The sequence below is a fragment of the Sceloporus undulatus genome, chromosome 6 (assembly GCF_019175285.1).
Source record: "Sceloporus undulatus isolate JIND9_A2432 ecotype Alabama chromosome 6, SceUnd_v1.1, whole genome shotgun sequence".
Lineage (NCBI taxonomy): Eukaryota > Metazoa > Chordata > Lepidosauria > Squamata > Phrynosomatidae > Sceloporus > Sceloporus undulatus.
Window position 1 is genome coordinate 108,442,886 of NC_056527.1, and position 20,931 is coordinate 108,463,816.

At 42.4% G+C, this 20,931-nt stretch overlaps 2 protein-coding genes across 3 annotated transcripts in view; one reads left to right on the forward strand and one right to left on the reverse strand.

The window, feature by feature from the left end:
• DOC2A (double C2 domain alpha) overlaps positions 1–14,330 on the reverse strand; it is a 53,458-nt gene extending 39,128 nt beyond the window's left edge. For both annotated transcript variants that reach the window (XM_042471668.1, XM_042471666.1), the window contains exon 1: positions 14,094–14,330. In XM_042471668.1, the coding sequence (XP_042327602.1) occupies positions 14,094–14,102 (9 nt within the window). In that variant the 5' untranslated portion in view covers positions 14,103–14,330. The remainder of the gene's footprint in view (positions 1–14,093) is intronic.
• LOC121932767 (zymogen granule membrane protein 16-like) overlaps positions 12,723–20,931 on the forward strand; it is a 65,156-nt gene continuing 56,947 nt past the window's right edge. Inside the window, exon 1 of the mRNA XM_042471735.1 lies at positions 12,723–12,780. The gene's annotated coding sequence lies outside the window, so the exon portion shown is untranslated. The remainder of the gene's footprint in view (positions 12,781–20,931) is intronic.

The following is a 20,931-nucleotide window of genomic DNA, read 5'->3' on the forward strand; positions in this document are numbered from 1 at the left end:
TTAAATTGAATTCAGTGTTTTTCAGAATTGGTTTTCTCCTAGGGGCACTCTTCCACAACTAATTTCAGTCCACTTTCAATTATTTTGCAACAATGTGAAAAGAGACTGATATTGGTTGTTAAAAAGTGCCCGTGAGGAAGATCTGAGCTCATAATGCACTTGGCACAGGAGCCCCTCTGTCATGTGTCCTGAGGCTCCCTCCCTCCCTCCCTCCCTCCCTTCCTTCTGTGGATTGGTGGTTTCTCGTGTTCTCTCTTTTCCCCCAGAAGGCTCATAGAAATGCCCACAGGATTTGTTCTCATAACAACTTTATGAGACAGAAAATAAAACTGGCCATGTAGACCATAAGATGCTTTTGCCCTTTCAATGAGACCAATCAAGTTATTACTACAATATTGTTGTTAGCTGCCCTTGAGTCGACTTCAACTCATGGTGACCCTATGGATGAGACATCTCAAAGCCTCTCTGTCTTCTACTACTCTGCTTAGATCTTGCAGATTCAGGCTCATGACCTCTCTGATTATGTCTATCTATCTGGTGTGTGGTCTTCCTCTCTCTGCTGTCTTCTACCTTTCTTAGCATTACTGTCTTTCCAACAATTCATGCCTTCTCATGATGGCCAAAATACGACAGCCTCAGTTTAATTATCTTGGCTTTCAGGGAGAGTTCAAGGACCCATTTGTTTGTCATTTTGGCTGTCCACGGTATCCTCAGCACTCTTTTCCAGGACCACATCTCAAATGAATTAATTTTCTTTTTATCCTCGTTCTTTACTGTCCAGCTCTCACATCCATATGTGATGATGGGAAACACAATGGATTGGACGATTCCAACTTTAATGCTCAGTTGAATATCTTTACTCTTTAGAATCTTGTCTAGTCCTTTCATGCTGCCTTTCCCATTCCTAATCTTCTTATTTCTTGACTGGAGTCTCTGTTCTGATCCATGGTATGGGAAATCTTTATTTTGATTTCCTCATCGTCTAGGTTGGATCTATGCGTATTTATTAACATATCTATCCGTTCTACAGATAGAAATGACTGAGGGCAAGACACAGGAATCTAAGCGAGGGGGATCCAAGGAGTTTGCAGTGGCTTTCTCTTAAGTGACTACACAGCCCATCGGACCCCTCTGCAAACATCCTCAGTCTTAGCTTCTGGTAGCCCTCTCTTTCTAACCATCCACTCTTCTGCTTTTCCTAGAGGAGAACCTGGGCTCTTCTCCTTCTCTGGCTGTGTGCCATTAGGTCTTATTCTCCTCCCACAAAACCCAGGAGCCCTGTCAGAAAGCAAAGACATGGAAGTAATGAGTGACGCATCTGGTTGTCTGTGTCCCAGCAGAGACCTAATTAAGTGGCAGATTCTGTGGTGAGACAGCAAGTCACACTGTGCTAATGAGATCCTAAAACATCCCCTTGTTAACCCCCTCTCCTCCTCTGAGGCTGACGCAGTTCTCTTTGTCCCCACCTGCCACCTCCCCCCCCGGCCAATGCCAACCTCTTCTGGATCAGCGCCAGGGTCCTCTGAAGAGGAAAAGAGAAGCAAAGCACTTTTCCTGCCCACGTTCCCCAATGCCATCTTCCTTTCCGCTTCTTTTTTGGCTCAGCCAATTCCATCTCTTCATCCTTTTCCAGCTGAGGCCTTGTTCTGTGGAGTGACACCTGTCATTTTTTTTTGTTTCACCTTGCCAGCTGGGCCCACTTTTTAATTATATCCCAATGGGGGCAGCTGTTTGACAGGCAGTGGGGGAATTTTATTGGGAGCTCAGGAGATTCTCTCTAACCTTTAAATCCATAGTCTTGTTTGCTGGCTTCATGCTGGCCCAATTAGTTTTTCTTTCCCTTGCTTGCCTCTCCTCTCCTTTCATTGCCTTCCCTGTCTCGATCTCTTCTTCGATCAATGACAACTTGGCCTTAACTGTGCCCCCCTCCCAGTCCCTAAAATGCTTTCTTGTAGCACTTGCCAGCCTGCCGATAAAACCTTCAGCGTCATTACAGCAGTCTGCTGGGTTTTTTGAAAACCATTTTTGGATAAAACACAAAATGGATATATAGGAATGTATCCTTATGTGCTCTAAATACTGATCACGACTCGAGGAGCGCTGTGAAACCCAAAAGCTTTCACCTTCTTTGGCCAATTAAATCTCCTCTTCTCCTCTCACCATTTCTTGTTAGGTCACTTTTACCCAGGGACTCCCTTTGGCTGTTGATCCCTTTGGCTGTGTCCCTTTTGGCCTATGGAATTGTCTGCATGAAACAGAATAAGAAAGGAGGCTAGGTACACACCAAACAGGAAAAGAAATGAAGGGGGAGAAATCCTAGGTTTTGAAGCGAGTCCTTTATCTACAGTGGGCCCTTGGTATCTACTTGGGTTTGGTTCCAGGACCCCCAAAATACCAAAATCTGTTGATGCTCAAGTCCCATTAAATGCAATGGCATAGTAGAATGGCATCCCTTATATACAATGGCAAAATGAATCCATGAATAAAAATATCAGTAGATATGGAGGGCTGACTGTACTATACTCCAGCATCCAGCATTCTGGCTCCTCATTGATTAGATAAGGCATTTTGTATACATTCAGAGGTACTCATCTTTTCGTTGCTTGATATATCCCAAGGCGGACTCCTAGCAGTGAAATTTAATTCAAGGGATGTCCAGGATAGAAGCATTGGGAGGAACATGGGTATAACCACATGTTCTGGCCCAGTTTAACAGGATTGTTCTAGGCTGTAGACTTTTGATGCATCGTCGTTGTCAATATTACTATCGTTTATTTGTATAGCGTCATAAGTTTATATGGCACTTTACAGATACAATCAACTCAAAACATTAAATCCTGCCAGAGGTGTACAATCTAAGGAATAATAAAATATAAAAGCATACGGCAATTATAACAAATTATGCAGGTAAAGTACATTACTATAAAAGCAACTAATGCATGTAATCAGATAAAAAATTATAAAAACAGTATGAAAATAAATAAAGTTCCAAATGCTTTAGAAAACAAGAAAGTCTTGATGCATGGCCAGGGATCCCTCACATAAAGCTGAGATGCAGTCAGCCATGGGATGGGATGGTTGTTCATATAAGTGAATAGCAGTCCTTCACCAAGTGCTGCAATACAGCCGCAGCTAGAAAGATGGTGTGTGTGTGTGTGTGTGTTTGGAGATGGCTCTTAGTTAGCACCATGCTGCAGGCACCTCCATCTCTAACCTTTCCCGACTCTTTGTCTGGCTGCCGCAGTCTCTACCTGAGATGCCTTTTATTCTCTGACTTTAATTATAAGTCATCTTTCTCCCTCTCTCCTCCATGGCCTTCACACCCTCACATCCAAGCAACCTTTAAAAGAAAACTTATTCAATACCTTATTACCTATTAAATCATTTTGTTCCAGTTTCTCTGCCTCTCTCCTTCCCTCCCTTTCTCTATATTCTTGTTCCTATGTCTTTGTGATGACAATTGTGTGCGTGTGTGTAGGATGTCTTTTTATGTGTGTGATTATATTTCTGGCGGTTTATTCAGCCATTAGGAATAATTATTCCTTCAGATGACTTCTGATCTTGGGAAAATGTATGCTCTGTGTGTGTGTGTGTGTATGTGAGAGAGAGAGAGAGAGAGAGAGAGAGATCATTGAGCTTCATATAGTGTGGTGGCTGCTGCATATGTTATATAATTCTCTTCTCTTTTTTCATGGCTTATCGGTTATGCATGAATTCCTCCTCTGTTTCCTTCTTTTCTCTTCATTTTTGTCTAGATGTAAAGGTTTTGATCCATGCGTCACCTATTGTTGCTCACACCTTTGATGGCTGTGGGTAGATATAGTTGTGTGAGCCATTTAACTTTTCATGTTTTGGTATAATTTCTTGTGGTCTGCAGTATGTGTGTGTGAGAGAGAGACAGAACAGTGCGTGTGTGAGACAGTTTTTCTGTGTTGACAGTTTTTCTACTCTGAAGAATGTGCATGTTAGCAGCAGCAGCATCTAGTGTGTGTGTTAGTGTGTAGATGGCATTTGAAATGTTTGCGTACTTCTTTGTGTAATTATGGTTTCATAGCCTGCCTGTGAAGATGGTAATTATTTTTCTATGTGTATGTATGACTTTCCTCCCCAGAGAACTGAGGAATTCTTTGTGCATGCAGTAATAAGCTGATGTGCTTAAATTTAACCAAGCTCAGGGTTTTACTATGCGGTTTTATTATTTTATAACACTTGAAAAATGTGCTAGATGGTTACTTCTGTTTATTAATAACTAAAGCATAACTCTGAGGAAAGCTTCCATTTTCCCCATTTTACGGAATGGAAAACATCAAAAGTCTACAAGCCTAGAAAAATCCTGTTAAACTGGGCCAGAACATGTGGTTATACCCAGGTTCCTCCCAGCTCCTCCTATCCTGGATATCCCTTGAATTAGATTTCATTGCTAGGATTCTGCCCTGGGATATATTGAGTAACAAAAAAGGGATATATTGAGCACCTCTGAACATGCCTTTTCTCATCCGTGGGGAACCAGAAAAATCAAAACCATCACAATACCCTTTTCATTTCTTTCATTGGCATTTCTCCAGCCGCATATGTGTTGGACCATTTGCAGCAAAAAGAGTGAATGCATTGACATTTCTTGGTCCTTAATGAACCTAAAGTAAATTCATTGGTATACTTAATGAGGACTTTTCTTTGTTTGAACATTTGCTAAGGCGGATGGGGAAGACAGATAAACAGAGTTCACACAAGTTACTCCTTTGAACTACAACTCATTGAACCCCCAGGCCCCATGGCTTTGTCAATAGCTAACCTATGCTCTCTTGAAAACATATCCAAGGGTAGCCCTGTTGGCCATAAAGCAAAGTATACCCTTCTATACCATCAGAACTGAGGGCAACAACCACAACATCTTGACCAAATGCAGGGCTATGACTAACCTTGTCAATTCTTTCTTTCTTTCTTTCTTTCTTTCTTTCTTTCTTTTGTCATTGTCAAGACCTTTGCCTGATGAAGAAACCAGTGTAGCTTTGAAAGTTTGCAATATGTACAATATGCATTTTGGTTGGTCCAATAAAGGTATTGCTGGTTTATGCATTTTGGATGATACTGTACTTTGTTATAATCTCTTGCATCCATCTTGGAGAATGCTGGCGTTTATCACACGAGGATTTTTGCATCTTGAATCTGCTGTCACTCCTGGTCCAGGATGCAAATTCATGTTAAAATGTGATGTTTTATCACACCTAGTTGCTTTATATGGAGGGTCGTTCTGAGGCGCTTCTGCAGTCAATCTAATCCAATCCACAGTGACTGCTGGTTTTGGTGAATTCGGTAACAAGCGAATTCACCAAAAACCAGTTCCAAGCTCATTTCGATTTCACTCTGATTAGGTCTGGTGTGGAAGATCACCCTGATCCCCTGCCTCTTCCATCGCTCTGATCTAGTCCCCAGTGACCCCATGCGACCTGTTCCATCATCCCCTGCCTCTTCCATCACTCCGATCTAACCCCCAATGACCCCATGCGACCTGTCCCATCATCCCCTGACTGCTCCTTCACCCTGATGAAGGATGACAGCTAAGGAGGGGGCTGGGAAGGAGGACAGCGTCCAGAGCCCCACTGAGCATGCGCAAGGGTGCCGATTCAAATTGTTGAACCCTCAAAGTATGTTCCGGTGTGGTAATACAGTGTGCACTCACCACGTTTTGCTTGAATCCGCATCATGTGACTTGTCTGGAATCGAACTGACTCCGTTTCCCCTTCAATTCAGAAGGGCAATGGAAAGGCAACCAGGTATAGTAAAACATCACGTTTTAACATGAATTCGCATTGCTAGACAGGAGTGACTGCGGATCTGGTGTGAAAAAACATCACTTTTTGCATTGCTAGAACAGGAGTGACTGCGTATCTGAGCTGCAACACCCCCCCCCCCACGTGTGATAAGGCCCATTGTCTTTGCCATGGATTACTCTACTTTATTTTAAAGGAAGAAACCACTTCTGAATATTCCTTGCCTAGGAAAATCTAGTGAAATTCATGAGGTTGCAGTAGGTAGACAGAAGACTTGAAGGCACACATACACACATTATTCTATCCAACTATTTCTACCTTGAAGCACTGAAGGAGTTACATGTTATTCCACAATTACATATATCGCTTCTTTCAGCTACCCTGGGAGAATGGCAGTAAAAATCTACTGGTAGATCTCCCAGTAGTAATTTAATGCCAGTGTACTGTTGGTTAAATGAATGAAGTATGCAGCAATGCCTAGAGCTATTACCAGCTATAAATCTGCGGTAAATTGCGCTCGAAATAAATTTGCAGATATCTTAAGGATTCTGGTCATTAAAAAGAAAACATCTACCCCATCCATCTGTTACTTCCTTCTCTCCCCTCCACCACCATTTTTTTTTTAGCAACAGCCTACTGATCTACAATGAGGAGTCCCTATCCAAACACTTGGGTTATGTTAGGGGCAGAAGAATATTGGCAGACGCTGACAAAAAAACAAATTGCTCTGCACATAGCATTATTTGCTCCCCCTAAACGGATGAAAACAATTCCAGGCAATAAAGGCTGAAGCATAACATGTTGTTCTAAGACTGGCAGCCAGGAAAGACCCCTGAGGATTTTGGAAGAGGGCTTAGCATTTTTTGAGATGCACACATTGAAATTATAGGGGTTGGAGTTGGGAGAAAAGACTTGTTTTAATTTTTAATTTAATTCAATTTAGAATGTTCCTATCTTGCCTTCCTCCTTTCTCCTAAAAGAGCCTCTGAGGCAATTCTCAGATTACATACACAAATAAGAAATGTGGGGAAACTGAACACAGTGCACCAATCAAAATAAGTAAATCCCCTGATGCATAAAAGAAAGATGCCAGGAAAGCTACCCATGTTCCTAATATTACAGTGCACATTCTTTTTAGTGCTGATACATGTTGCCAGATTGAAAACATTTAATGGTTGTGTTGTAGTGTGGTTTGAGCATTGGACTACAGTTCTAGAGACCAGGGTTTGAACCCCTGTTCAGCTATAGAAACCTCCTGGGTATATATTTGGTCTATGACTGTAAATAAATTATTGATTGACCTTCTGGGCATCCTTGGGCAAGTCACACTCTCTCAGCCTCAGAGGAAGGCACAGGTATGTCGCCTCTGAACAAATCTGGCCAAGAAAACCCAGTGATAAGTTTGCCTTAGGGCTGCCATAAATTGGAAACAACTTGAAGGCACACAGCAAGAAGAAGATGGAATTTCAGCAGATGTTCCTTGTCAAGTAACAGTTAATGTGCTTCACTTCCCTGTTCTACACACACTTAAAGGTACAGAAGCCATTCTGCATACACAACAAATAAAGGTACAGAGGTTTTCACTCTGGCAACCCTAGCCAGTGAACATAGAGCTGGATTATCAGTGGTTGAATTGGTGTTGTTTGCTCTGGGCCGTTCCTTGGGTCAGGGATCAGTCCTGACAAAAAAGGGTAGAGGTCAAAATCCTGAATCAGGGAAATTTAAAGTCCAGCTGGATTGAACTACACCATGACCATGACATGGAGGTGTAGTTCAATCTACTCCCAGGGTTCAATTCCCTGCTCAACCATGAAGCCCACTGAGTTATCTTGGGCAAGTCACATTCTCTCAGCCTCAGAAGGCAATAGAAAACTCCTCTGAACAAATCTTGCTAGGAAAACCCCATGACACGCAACAACATTTAATTACTTAATTAATTAATTAATTAATTTCTATGCCACAGAGTAGCTCACATATGTGAAAGAAGGGATTGTTTTGGAATTATTCCAGGGCTCCAACAACCAGAATATGTTGGCTGGGTGAGGGGCAGGGGACTACCTCCATGTGCACACATGTAGTATCTCTCCCTCCATCCCTCCCTCTCTCTCTCTTTCTCTCTCAGGCAGGCAGGCAGATTGATCCCATTTTAAGATGGAGAGATGGAGACCTTTAAGCTTTTCCTCCCTGCCTGCTGATCTGTGGGTAAGGGAAGGTGAACACAAATCATCATCCATCTCCATATCTGAACTTTCCAGTCCCCAGGTGATTCACCCTCCCACAGGCAATCTCCACTGTGATTCCTAATACCAACACCAGATATAGTTTCACCTGGCTGATCAGATATGCTTCCAGAAATACACAAGGAGCAGAACATGGCTGAAGCTTAGTAATCTCAGCCATCTGTGTGAGTTGCAGTCGTTGTTGTGTGCCTTCAGCTTATATCTGACTTACAGCAACCCTAAAGCAGCCCTATCCAGGGGGGCTTCTCATAGAATCATAGAGTTGGAAGAGACCCCAAGGGCCATCCAGTTCAATCCCCTGCCATGCAGGAACTCATTCAAACTCTGGTCTCCAGAGTCATAGTCCAAGGCTCAAACCACTACACCACACTGATTCTCCCTATGTTAGTTAGCAATAATGGGATACACTCTGCACAAGTTCTGCGAGACCTTATTCATTTAACATTTCTCTGACCTGTGACTAGTGGCATGGGAAGCCAGAAACACACAGGCATGCACAAACACATACACACACAGGGCCACAGTATTATATCTGGGCCGGAAATTGTGTGGCCCTCCTCAAGTTGATGAACAGCAGTTCTCAGAATTCCTTGCCATTAGGTATACTGTCCAGGGCTGATGTGAACTGAAGTTCAACCACCTCCAGAGAGTCACACTGTCCCCACATGTTATTTTTACATAGTGCCCTGGTCAGTGGCATTGCAAAGACTGATGTCATCCCAATGTGATAATTCATGTTGTCATCCCTAAGCTGCCTGGCACACATACCCTAGCCATCCCCCTCCACCAGCCAAGTCACTTCTGCAGTGATGAGGGGTGGGTTGCTGCTGGTGTCTGGCACCCTTTGCCAGGTCTGGCAGAGCTGCTGGCTGAGTGGGAAAGAGAGGTGATTTGCTTTTGCACTCGGCCAGTTGACCTGGAAGGCAGCTTCTGCCCACAAGTGCTGCTGGTAGGAGGGAGCTGCTCTTGCCACCCAGCACTCTTTTCCAAGTCTGGATTGCTTGCTGCGTGAGTGGGAAAAGGAGGCAAATCATTTCCTGCCGCACCAACAGACCTGGAAGCCTATCCCTTCCCACCAGCAGGTACTAGTCAGGGTGGGCTGCTGCTGCTGCCCAGCAATCTTTTCCCCCAGCTGACCAGCAGCCCTTCCAGACCAATAATAATAATAATAATAATAATTATTATTATTATTATTATTATTATTATTATTATTATTTATAGACCGCTATTCCGCAATGATCATAGTGGTGTACAGTAAAAATTGCAATACAAAATTAGCCCCTACCCATCCCCTCACTCCCTCCAGGCTGAATGATGACAGTTGGCCGTGGAGGGAGGGCTCTGTCACTTCAGGGCGGTCCCGATGGTGTTGGACCTGCCCCCTCACTCCCTCCAGGCTGGATGATGACAGTTGGCCGTGGAGGGAGGGCTCTGCCTCTTCAGGGCGGTCCCGATGGTGTTGGACCCGCCCCCTCAGAAGACCCTACCCCTAGCTGCTGATGGACGACAGAGGGGACACACCCTGACTGGTGGAGAGGGAAGACTGAGCGGTATCTTGGGATGGACGGGGAGACTGCCCCACTGGATGTACACCCCCCTCTGAGGTGTTACCCATGGTGGTTCACATCCTCTGCACCCCCCTATTGATGTCCTGACCCTGGTTACCACAAGAGACTCTACAGTTACACAAAGTGAAACAATCGCTTCTCTTGTTGGGAAGCAGCAGCACAGTTTTGGATGGGAAAGAGTTGTGTGCCACATGGTCTATCTACATCCAAGAGCTGGGGGCTACACATGGCCTATCTACATCCAAGTGAACTTGGTTCTTATATTGTCTTGTACACCCATGTTCAAGAAAGATCTAATTGTCATCAACATTTGTGTGCGCAAGGCAAGATGATCAACGTCTTGTTCTTGCTCTCAAGCAGCACATACCCTCCAACATTTTACAGGTGGAAACCAGGACACATATGGCCAAGCAGCATCAGAGTGTGGTCAAGATGACAAAAGTTATTAATGAGGAGTAGCACACAAACTAGAAAAGGCAGCAGCAGTTTGCTTTTGCATGGGCCTATTGGGACGGTCAAGACTGTGCCTCCTTCCACTGCTCAATTGATTGCAGACTACTTTTGTACTGTGAACTCAATTTGCAGCAATTGAAAAAATGCTGTGGACAAAGTAAGAAAGTGGGAGGAAGAGAAGAGAGAACCTGGGCCATTGAAAAACTTCTCAAAAAGTGGGAGGACAGAGGATTAATTGGGACTGTCCCTGCCAAACTGGGACAGTTGGAGGCCAGGATATCAAAATATTTTAGGATGGTTGTGTCCCCTGCAACAGCCAATGAAGCCAAGAAGTAACCCTAAAGTTCCTTGCTTGGGGCTGGAGAAACTTTCCTTCTTGTAGTCACCAGAATAGGCTGAGTTGCTCATTTGGCCAGAATATGGGGAAAATTATTTATCTGGACTACAGATCCCTGGTTGCCCCTTGTTTTTCTTTTCTTTAACATAGGTGTGTGTCACCAGCTGTTGCCAGGCAGGGAAGGTCACTTTGGGAGACATTGCTCCATTATTAGCTGAAATATTTCAATCTGCAGAAGGCAGAATATCGGAAATTTTCAGTAAACAGTCTGTCACCTCTCTGGAACATTTCAGTGCTTTACTTCTGTTTTATAATTTGGGGGGGCCCTTCTCCAGAGCACCCCAGCAGCAGCAAACTGGGGTTGAAAGCTCCCAGTAGATTAACTGCAGCAGGACCAGGACAACAACTGGTGGTTCATTTCTTGGTAGACACTTGAAGATACTGAAGATCTCTGAAGCTGAACTCAGCTGTCACAATTAGGGTTGCCAGAATGAAAACTAGCAAGGGCTCTTATACTTTTAATGGTTGTGTAGAAGAGGGAATTTCAGCAGAAGTTGCCTGTAACCAGTTAACCAAGGGAAGAAGCAACAAGCAATCAGAAAACAAGCAACATCTGCTGAAATTCCCTCTTCTGCACAACAATTAAAGGTGCATGTGCCTTCACCAGTTTTCCTTCTGGCAATCTACTGTGACAGCTGAGTTCAACATCACAGGGCAACTGTAGGGACTGAAGCTTTCCAGGGAAGAGTTAATCCAATAAAGTAATTTTTTGCAAGCTTTGTTCCTGGCAGAGAATCACAGTTGAGTCCACATTTGGGAAGGTCAGAGTAAGAGGCTCTTTTAATAGCTCATTATGGTGCTCACAACAACAAAGAACAGTCATTTTTTGACTGCTTACACTAGTGGTGAGCATTAGACTACAACTCTGGAAATTAGGGTTTGAATCCAAGGCCATGGAAACCACCGGGTGACCTTGGGTAAGTCACATTCTCTCAGCCTCAGAGGAAGGAAAAGGCAACCCCTTCTGACCAAGTCTTGCCAAGAAAACCCAGTGATAGATTCACCTTAGAGGGGCTGTAAATCGGAAACGACTTGAAGGCACACAATAACAAGTGTTGGTGCCCCAGATAAAGAGCTTCTTGCGTATATGCTCTTGAGAGTATCTTCATGTTCCTTTAGAGAAAACCTCTTCTGGATTGGATTCAGGGGGGCACACAAAGTGAAAACTTAAGGAGAGAAAACAGAAGTTTTAAAAAGTTTGGGAAAACAGAGGTAGGAATTAGAGTTGATGAAAGAAAGGCAGTGATGTTCTGAGTGCTACCTCTAGTGGATACTTGTGGAATCAATCCTTGTGCCTATTCCTTTTCCTCATATTCCTAAAGGCGATGCCACTTCAGGGATGATAACTATTCAGGGCTGGGAGACTGTATTGGACCCATGGGCTGAATCTCCTCTAGCTTCCCTGGATTTTTAATGCTTTAAAAATATTCACTAACCCTCTCTACTCTGGCACCCTTGGGGGACAATTTCCCGTGTGCTGTATTAAGTGGAGGAGAGGCCTTCATTCATCCAGGAATTCAACAGGAAAACAGATTTTGGGGGGCATTTTGGGTGTGTATGTGATTGAGGGGATCCTTAAAAACATCCTCAAAGCTACATGCTTCCCATGGGGGGCATTTCTCCATTCCTGTACCACACAATGTACACATCTTTAGGTAGGTGCAAATGGAAAGCCTGAGTAGAGCACATACCCTCCAACATTTCACAGATGAAAACTGGCACAAGGGTGGCCAAGCAACTTCAGAATGTGGTCAAGATGAAAAAAGTAACAATCAAAAGCTGAGATTGATGGGTTTTCCCTCTATGTTCTACTGTTAGGATGGCTACATTATGAGGAGACAGGAGGACTTTCTCAATTGTGGCATCCTGGTTGTGGTATGCTACCCTCCATGCCTGCATGGTGCAGATACCAGTATTATTTCAGTGCCAAATGGAGGGGAGCTGATCTATTTATCCAGGTTTTTAGTTCCTGGTAACTGTAACTTGGTTTTGACTTACCAGTGCTGATGTTATACTAAATTTTGGCTGAAGTGTTATAGTTTTATGTCAAGGTGCACAAAGTACGTCCCATGGGCCATTATGCAGTCCCAAGGGGGGGGGGGAGGACCTCCTAGTAGTCATTTTTTATAATTTTCCCTAATGCCCTCAAGGGGCATGTAGGCATTTTTGCCACATTTTTTGCCCACCTGGGCTATTTCCTTTCTCTTTGGGTTGACTTCCTTTCCTCTTGTGTGTAACCAAAGATGCTCTTGTATACCCTGACACAGATTGGGAAACTCGTGGCCCACAGCAAGTTGAATGCTCTGTGGCAACAAAGTGTGGGTGGAAGCTCATACAACTCAGCCATTTGGGTATGTCACGAAATGCAGTATTTGCTCTGGGGACAGATGGTGGAGGGCTCAGGTTGGTGGCAAAGAGTAGGAGTAAAGAGAGAAAGAGACCTTTCCTGAGCTATCGATGTTTACTGTCATGTGCAACTGTATGCAATGGACTATGCCACATTCCATGATTTGGCATAAAGTGAATGAAAAATTCAGAATTTAGTATTTTGAGAAATTGTACTTATTTAAAAGCAAGTTTCTAGCCTCTAAGGCTGCAAAAGTTATATCTATTTATTCCATTACAAAAGTTGAGGAACTCAAGACTTTTATAGCATAAAAGTTAGCTTAAATTCAGATAGCTGTATGTAAGGGAAATGATGGGCGTGCACCATCATGATGCCCCTCCGGTGCTGCATCAACATGATGCAGCACTGAACGGGCGTCACAAAGCCACACCGCGGTGGCTATGGTGCCCTTCAGAGGGGCAAAAAGGAGCCATGTTTGTGGCTCCTTTTTGTGCTCTCCAGAGGCCAGATTGGGACCGCGGCGTGCGGTTGCCATGGCCACAATCCGGCCAGTAAAGGGGCAGCTCCATGCTGCCCATCTGTACAGCTCCTTAAGTCTACGAAAGCTTGTGCTGCCGCCTGCCAACTTCTTTCTTTCAGTTAGTGTCAAAGGTGCTACAAGATCTCTCTACATATTTATTCTACAGACTCGCTATGTCTTTTAATGGTCACCTCAATTCAGACTCCTGCAATACATCCTATGCAGAGCTTGAGAAAAATTAAGCTCTGTAAGTTATTCAAAATGTAGCTTTTCAAAGCTTGTCAGAGCTTTAGAGGTCCTTCGTGAGTTCCCTGCCCCAAAAGCACTTGAGAACTTCTGTTTATTTATGATGTATGAGGAGATCGTTTCTTGGCTCCCTACTCTCAGCTTCTCTTAGCCCCCTAGTTTTATGGCTGTGGCAGCTAGTCAGAAACTCCATGGCTAACATTACAAGAAAAAATACATTTCTAAGTGCTAAGTTCTAGAAACAGCAGGGGAGGCTCACTTCTGTCTTACCCTAGTTGTCTGTGCCCAGAAGCATCTGGATGACTGCTGATGCAAACCAAACTCAGAACAAGATGACACTCCTTCTGATTGATTACAGCAACATTCTTAATGTCTGTGTTCTTTTTCCATCCCAAGAATCTTGAACGAAGGCCACATCAGCTTACCTGGGGAAACGTTGTTTTTCTTTTGCTTCAGTTCACAAATTTTCTCAGATCTCTGTGACTTTAGGCATGGGTGGTCTCCTGAGATTTCAATTGCTATACTGTATAGTAGTTGACTCCTTTGCTTACCTGTTTCATAATCTTCCCCAGAGAAGTCACAAGTTCTGTTCCTGACCAAGAAAAAGAAAAAGAAAAATACAGCCTTGTTCTTTCCTTCCTTGGAATCCAAAAAAGGAATTGTTCTTTTTTGTTTGGAATAGGTACAACAAACAGGTGCGTGCTGGGTTTTGTGGCATACAATGGACAAGGAATTCATTATGGAAAGTTCACTTTACTCTCCCTCCGGCTCTGTAATGGGGGCTGGATTTCTCATTCCTTGTTAACCTACTCTTGGATTGGCTCACTTTCTTGGTCACCGTGAAGCAAGGAAACTAGCCAAGCTTCAGCACAAGTGTATTTGTTTTGGAATCTGCCCCAGGAACATTGTACACACTAGGGGGTTCCTATGAATCTGGTGTTCTATTCAGAGTGGAGTTGGCTCAAGGTTAGGAGATGGCCCATATCCCAGAATTCAGAGCCTCCACAATGATTGCCTGAAGGCAAGTCAACCTTAGATTTATTGGATGTCAGTACAGTATGTAGACTTGGGCTGTCACCTTTCCCCAACTCCCTTGGCTTGTGGGGCCAAATTGCAGTGATTCCAGGACAGGGCCAGTCTCCCCTTTTCAAAGCATGCATCTTTTCATTAATATTTTGTTAAGACACCAAAAGGAAAAAGCATATGAAATGTTTGTTTCTGAGACGCAGCATCAGATGAGCTTTCCAGCTGGCTTTAAAAAATAATTTTGCTTATTCTCACACATAACCTTGAAGCGGGGTGGGGAATTCCCTCCCCCAGTTGCTTTTCTTTGTAAAGATGATTAAATTTTCATTTTCAAAGCTCTCTTCGTCCCTGGTCGCTTAGTCCTTGGCATGTTATTGTACAGCGTTTGATTCCTATTTCTTTCTTCAAGATCACAGATGCAGATGGATTCATGGGGACAGGGAAAAAACAGGGCTCTATAAACTGACTGTATTCCATGGTCAGTGGAAGCTGTTTTGGTATCTGAGGCTGAGCAGCAAACTGCACCCATTCCTTCACCCAAGTCATGGTACATCGTTTCCAATGCCTGCCAATTATTTTGATATACGAGAGAAAATTCTACAAACACTTCTCCTCTGGCAGGAAAAGTACAACAATAAATAACTGAATGGCCAACCATTTCTTGCCCCTTTATTACACTCCAAATCTGCATTAGGCCGACTCATTTCTGCATAATGGTTGGGGTGCTCCTGTTTCTATTCTGACTTTTGACTGTTTTGCTCTTACATGTGTAAGGGTCCTCAGATTGGAGGCCATATATCTTGTCAAGGTTGAGAGTAGAGGCCCTTTCACACTACGCAATTATAGCACACTGATTCCACTTTAACCACCCTGGACTCTTGGGATTTGCAGTTTAGGAAGAAGGGCTTTTTAGTTGCCACATCACACCCTTGTTTAACTTGTGCTCTTAGATCCCTTTCACATGTAATATCATCAAGTCCGGTGTCCCCCATCCTATATCTGTACATTTCATTTTTTTTTCTGGCTAATCTGTTACTGGAAAGTCTTATCCACATCCTCAGACTGGCTTGGGGGGTCTATAGTAGACCTCCACAATGACATCTCTGTTGTTTCTCTCCCCCTTAAGTTCCCCCCAGATGCTCTCAACCTGGCTTCCAGGATTTAAGTCAAGGATCTCTTCATTACAAGCCCACATTTCTCTCTCTGTATAACTGTATGGCTGTAGAAGGAATTCTGGGTTGTAAAATGTAACTTGACCTTTGACATCTCTTGTTCTTTTAAAACTAAAACTAATGCTAAGTGCTGATTCTGAGTCCTGGGATTTGGACTGGAAAGGCTTTAACAAAATCCCCTGAGCTGTATTTCTAATATGTGCAACAGTAGGATACAGAATTTCAAGGCACGTGCTCAAAGGAATGAAAACTTGAAAGAATCATACCAGGTCTTTTTTTCTTCTTCTAAAGTGTCTAGTCTCAGGGCTTTGTTGTATTTTTTATTATATCTTATATTTTTCATAAGCTGTTCGTAGCTTTTTGGGACCTTTGGGGCCAACAAGCAGTATACAAATAAACTACCAATAAGAACAAAAACATTTTATCAACTGCACAGTACAGATGCCACTGCCATATTTAACTGCTTCAAACAAGTGAAGGCATCCACAGGGAAAAGTGGATGATGTATAATGACATTTCTTATCCATGTTAGTGTCTTGCACAAAATATGTTTTGACTACTGTAGGCCTTTGTTGAGGAATAAACATGTGTTGAGGCACATACATTCATTATTAGGTAATTCCTTGTAAATCCCCTTTGCATTTTGCAACTGTGGATATATGTTACTGTCTGTCACTGCAAATCTCCACGAGGTTTAGACCTCACAAAGAGGTAATGGAGCTTTTAAAGACCAATATTCCATCTCATCTTTGGCTTTACTTGCCTTTTGTGAGAATTCCCCTTCCCCCATACTGAGCTTTTGCTGTTCAGTTTTTTCTAACCGCTAGGTTACCCTGTATAATGAATTTCAGCTGAGTGTTATCAATATACCTTGACTATTTTGGAAGAGGATTAGAGATGCTTTATTATTAACACAATGAGAAGCGTTTGCAAACACTTTTCAGATTTTTTCTCGTATTCTGGGTGTTTTTGACTATGCCTGTATGCCATTTTATTTCTCAACAAATCTTCCAGGGACATACTGTTATGATGTTATGACCCTTCATCCATCATAATACACTTGCTATGCCATCTTTCAGACTACGCCAGTTTGATAATTCAGGCCTTCTCCCTATATCTAGAATTATCAAGCAGTACAAACAGACGACAGCTATAGTTCTATATAATGGGGCTCCAAAAGTCTTCTTCACTGCCTAGAACCAAAGCTTGGAGAAGTTACTTTTTGGAGCACAATTTTCAGAAGCCCACAGATAGCTGGAAATATAGTTCAAAATTATAGTCCCCAAACTAACTTTTCCAAGATCTGTCTAGAAAGATAGCCTTCTGGAAGATAATTCTCTTGGGTTGCTGCCAGACTGCAGAATTAATGCAGTTTGACACCACTTTAACTTCCATTGCTATATCCTATATCCTACAGAACCTTGGGATTTGTAGTTAGTTGTAGCATCAGAGCTCTCTTGACAAAGAAGGCTAAATATCTCACAAAATTACAAATCTCAAACCCCCAAAGCATTGAGCCATTGCAGTTAAAGTAATATCAAACAGCATTAATTCTGCACTGTAGATGCAGGACAACCACCTTCAGGACCTTTAAAGAGATATATAAAAGCTCTATAAAACCAGAATATCCACATTATTTGTTTTTTATCTGATCCAATTATTAAAGCACAAATGGTCCATCCTTTAACAAAATGTAAGCAACTGGTATTAAAAACTGATACAAAGCAAAAACTTATTTTTAAATAGAATCTATAAAATTTTAACAATGATCTCAACAGATAGTACAGAATGAACTGAACAAGTATGGGGAAAAGACTAAGAATCTAGAAAATGTCTCCCTTAAAACCATCCAAAATAAGTGAGAATGCATTAAAAATGTTTTTGCATTTAATTCCCCCAGAAGTGTTATGTATCCCAAATTCACCAACTTGTTGGAGGATTTGTGAGAGTGCTAATATGTTTAGACACCTGTGGTAGAAGGGCAGATTGGTTCAATGGACATCAAATAAACAGGACATAAGCATTTTGCATTATAAACAATTTATGACAGCCTGCATAATAAATGTTAAAACTTATTTTCATAGTGGCCTTACTCAAGATAGCAGCTAACTGGATGTTGAAGAAAGGGTTCTAGACAAAACAGTGGATGGCAATGTTGTGGGGAATCAATTTAACTGAAAACTCACTAAACAGGCAACAGACTCAGCAGTGACAAGTCAAAGCTAACTCCTTTCCTGAGATATGGAACAAATTTACTATTTACACCATTGGTTCCCAAATGTCCAGATGTTTTAGATTTCAGCTCCCAGAATTCCTGACTGTTAACCAAGCTGGTTGGGACTTCTGGGAGCTAATGTCCAAAACCCTTGGAGCACCAGAGTGTGGGAATCACTGACTTACACTAAAAGAAATAGATTTGATGTACTCCTTCCACTGATGTGCATAAGACTATGGGGAGATGTATTATGATAAATATTAGTAAAAATACAAAACATTAATCATAATAATACTATAAGCACATTGAAATTCCTTCACTGTTCACTGACTGAGATGTACCTAATGAGCCTTATAGTTATTGAAAATTAATAATTATTCATGTAACCTGATTGAAGGGCTGTTCTTAGCTCCCATCCAAATTAGGATGAGTTTTCATTCAAATTAATTCATTAGTATGAACTACCTCTCTAAGAGAATCGTATAATTAATAATTTTAAAAACCAGAAATATTCACAGATGAAGCAAAAGAAAGCATAACAGATATATTCATGTACACCAATTACATAATACAGTACTTAAAAGTGAAGAGCAGAAAAACCTGTGCCTGTAAAATGTGAAATAAAGAAAATCCACAAGTTTGTAGGGTTCCAGAGCGTGCAGCATCTGCATGCTCCAGAACCCTAGCCCATATGGATGGCGCCATCTGTATGCTGCTCTATCCATAAAGGGCACACATGCATGACGCAAGTGTGGTGCCATGTCCTTACCTCTGGGTGCCACACCTCCATCATAAATGCGTCACAGTGTGCCAATGGCGCACTGATGATGGCGTCTGCATGTGCCAAGAACAACTCGTTTTTTCTGGGTTCTTTTTTGTCTGGAGGGACGCCGCATAGTTTGGCTGATGTGGCGTCCCTCCAGAGGAAAACTGGGCACCTCCAACCCATCTTTTCGGGGAGGTATGTACCACACCTGAACTTCAAGAGCTCAACCACTGAGATGGTTATATTCCACAAGGTTTAGTATACAGTAATCCACTATAGTTATGATTCACAGAAGAACACTGTAATCCAAACAACATAACGATTTCTCACAAAAACATGCCACTAGGCTGTTTCTGGTCTCCTTCTCTCTCCTCAGTGTCTTTCCACAGCTTCATCCCTACCACCAGTTTTATGTGACATCCCCAAAGTCCCAAAATCTTATTTCCCTGACAGGCTTGGGCAGCTGGACAGGTTTAGCTTGGAGAAGAGAAAACCGAGAGGGGACATGATTGTCATCTTTAAAAATGTTGAGTATTTACTAGAGATTGGGGCCAATTTTACAACCTGGTGAGGACCCTCTGGCTGGGCACATGGGCCAGATAAAATAAATAAATAAAATAAAACAAAAATCCCAAAGCGTCACTATGTCCCCTTCTGGTTTTCAAAAATGGATTTTGGACAAGGCACGGGAATATAACTTTTCTGGCCTTTAACTACCAGAATTCTCCAGACAGCATGGTCATCTGGGAGTTGTAATCCCTACTTTTCCAAGCTCTGGTTTGGAAGACATATCCGTTTTTATAACGGAGGAGAACTGAGCATGAGAATGACATTTCTTACCAGAGTAAGCCTGCAGTAGATTAATTCTTAAGCACCAAACATACACAGACTTTTGCTTATCACAATTTTTACTCGCATTTTACTCTTTCAAGCTAGCGGCTCTTGTGTATATATCCCCACATTAATTCTATGGCTTAAAACCACACCCCAAACCATCACAGACTAGAGACAGATTTGGATCCTTCTTGCTACAATAGAAGATCTATTGCAAAAGAAATTGTGTCTGCATGATGTCTTTATCCTGGAGGGCTTGTAAAAGTTTCCTTCTGCTGGTACAGCTAGCAATCTTAGCTGTTCACCACATAACACTTCGTTCAAAAATCTGTAAATAATTGTGTTTTTCAACACAGTCTCCAAGAGGCTTGTTATTTTATCCCTTTGCAATTTAGGAAAGGTTTATACAATTCAAATCCCATGTGGGCTGTTCTTTCCCTCCTATGTATTCCATCTGAATCTTTTAGATTGTTTGCATAAAACCACAGGGTTTGCATAATACCGCAGATGAATTTTTATCTATGGTTTGCATAAAGCCACAGATGAAAATGTTTCCTGCCAGAGTTGGCACAATCTTCCGTTTCCTCTGGAGGTCCTATCTGTTGGTTAATCTCTTCTGGCTTCCCTTATGGAGACTTGCTTACGTATAATATCTTCAGACTGGCCCACTGGGAAATTTGTTCTGTCTTTCTTTGGATTGTGAGTGATTGCAAGAGCAGCTGGCTTGAATGCTGCACTCTTTAGCCTTGAAAGGGCTTATGATAAACATGATCTTCCTCCTCCTCTTCCTCATCTCTAGACATATCTCTGAACAAAATATAAATCCAGGCACTTAGGCATTAAAAAAATCTGCATTATTCCACACCTGATCCCTGCCTCCAACCTTGTGACTAATTTTTATGTTAAATCAATAAATGGAGGAACATTTTTCATGCCATGAACACATGATCTGGTCTTCTCAGACATGAATGGATCACTCCAAATTTCCCACTCTGGGAATTGTCCAGCTTCCCCCTTAAAATACATTCCTTTGTGAAACAGGGGTAGCCAGTGGGTACATTGCTGTGGAGTTGGCTGTAGTTTTATAGCTAATCTAGGATTCATACCAATGTGGCAGGGACAACTGCATTGATCATCTACTAACCCCTCTTTTCCAGCAGTTTTTAAAATGTCCCAGTTTCTTTCTCTTCCTTCCAATTTCCCCCTTTGTCCTCAGCTTACTTCAGTCACTGCCAACGGACTTCAAAGTGTAAAATGAGTTTGCATTCACAGCAATGGAGAGAGAAGGAGGTGGAATCTTGCCCTTCCCAAAAGGCTCAGGCAAAAGCAATCTGCTGCAGCTTTACTTAGGTTGTGTACTCCTCCTCATTAATAAT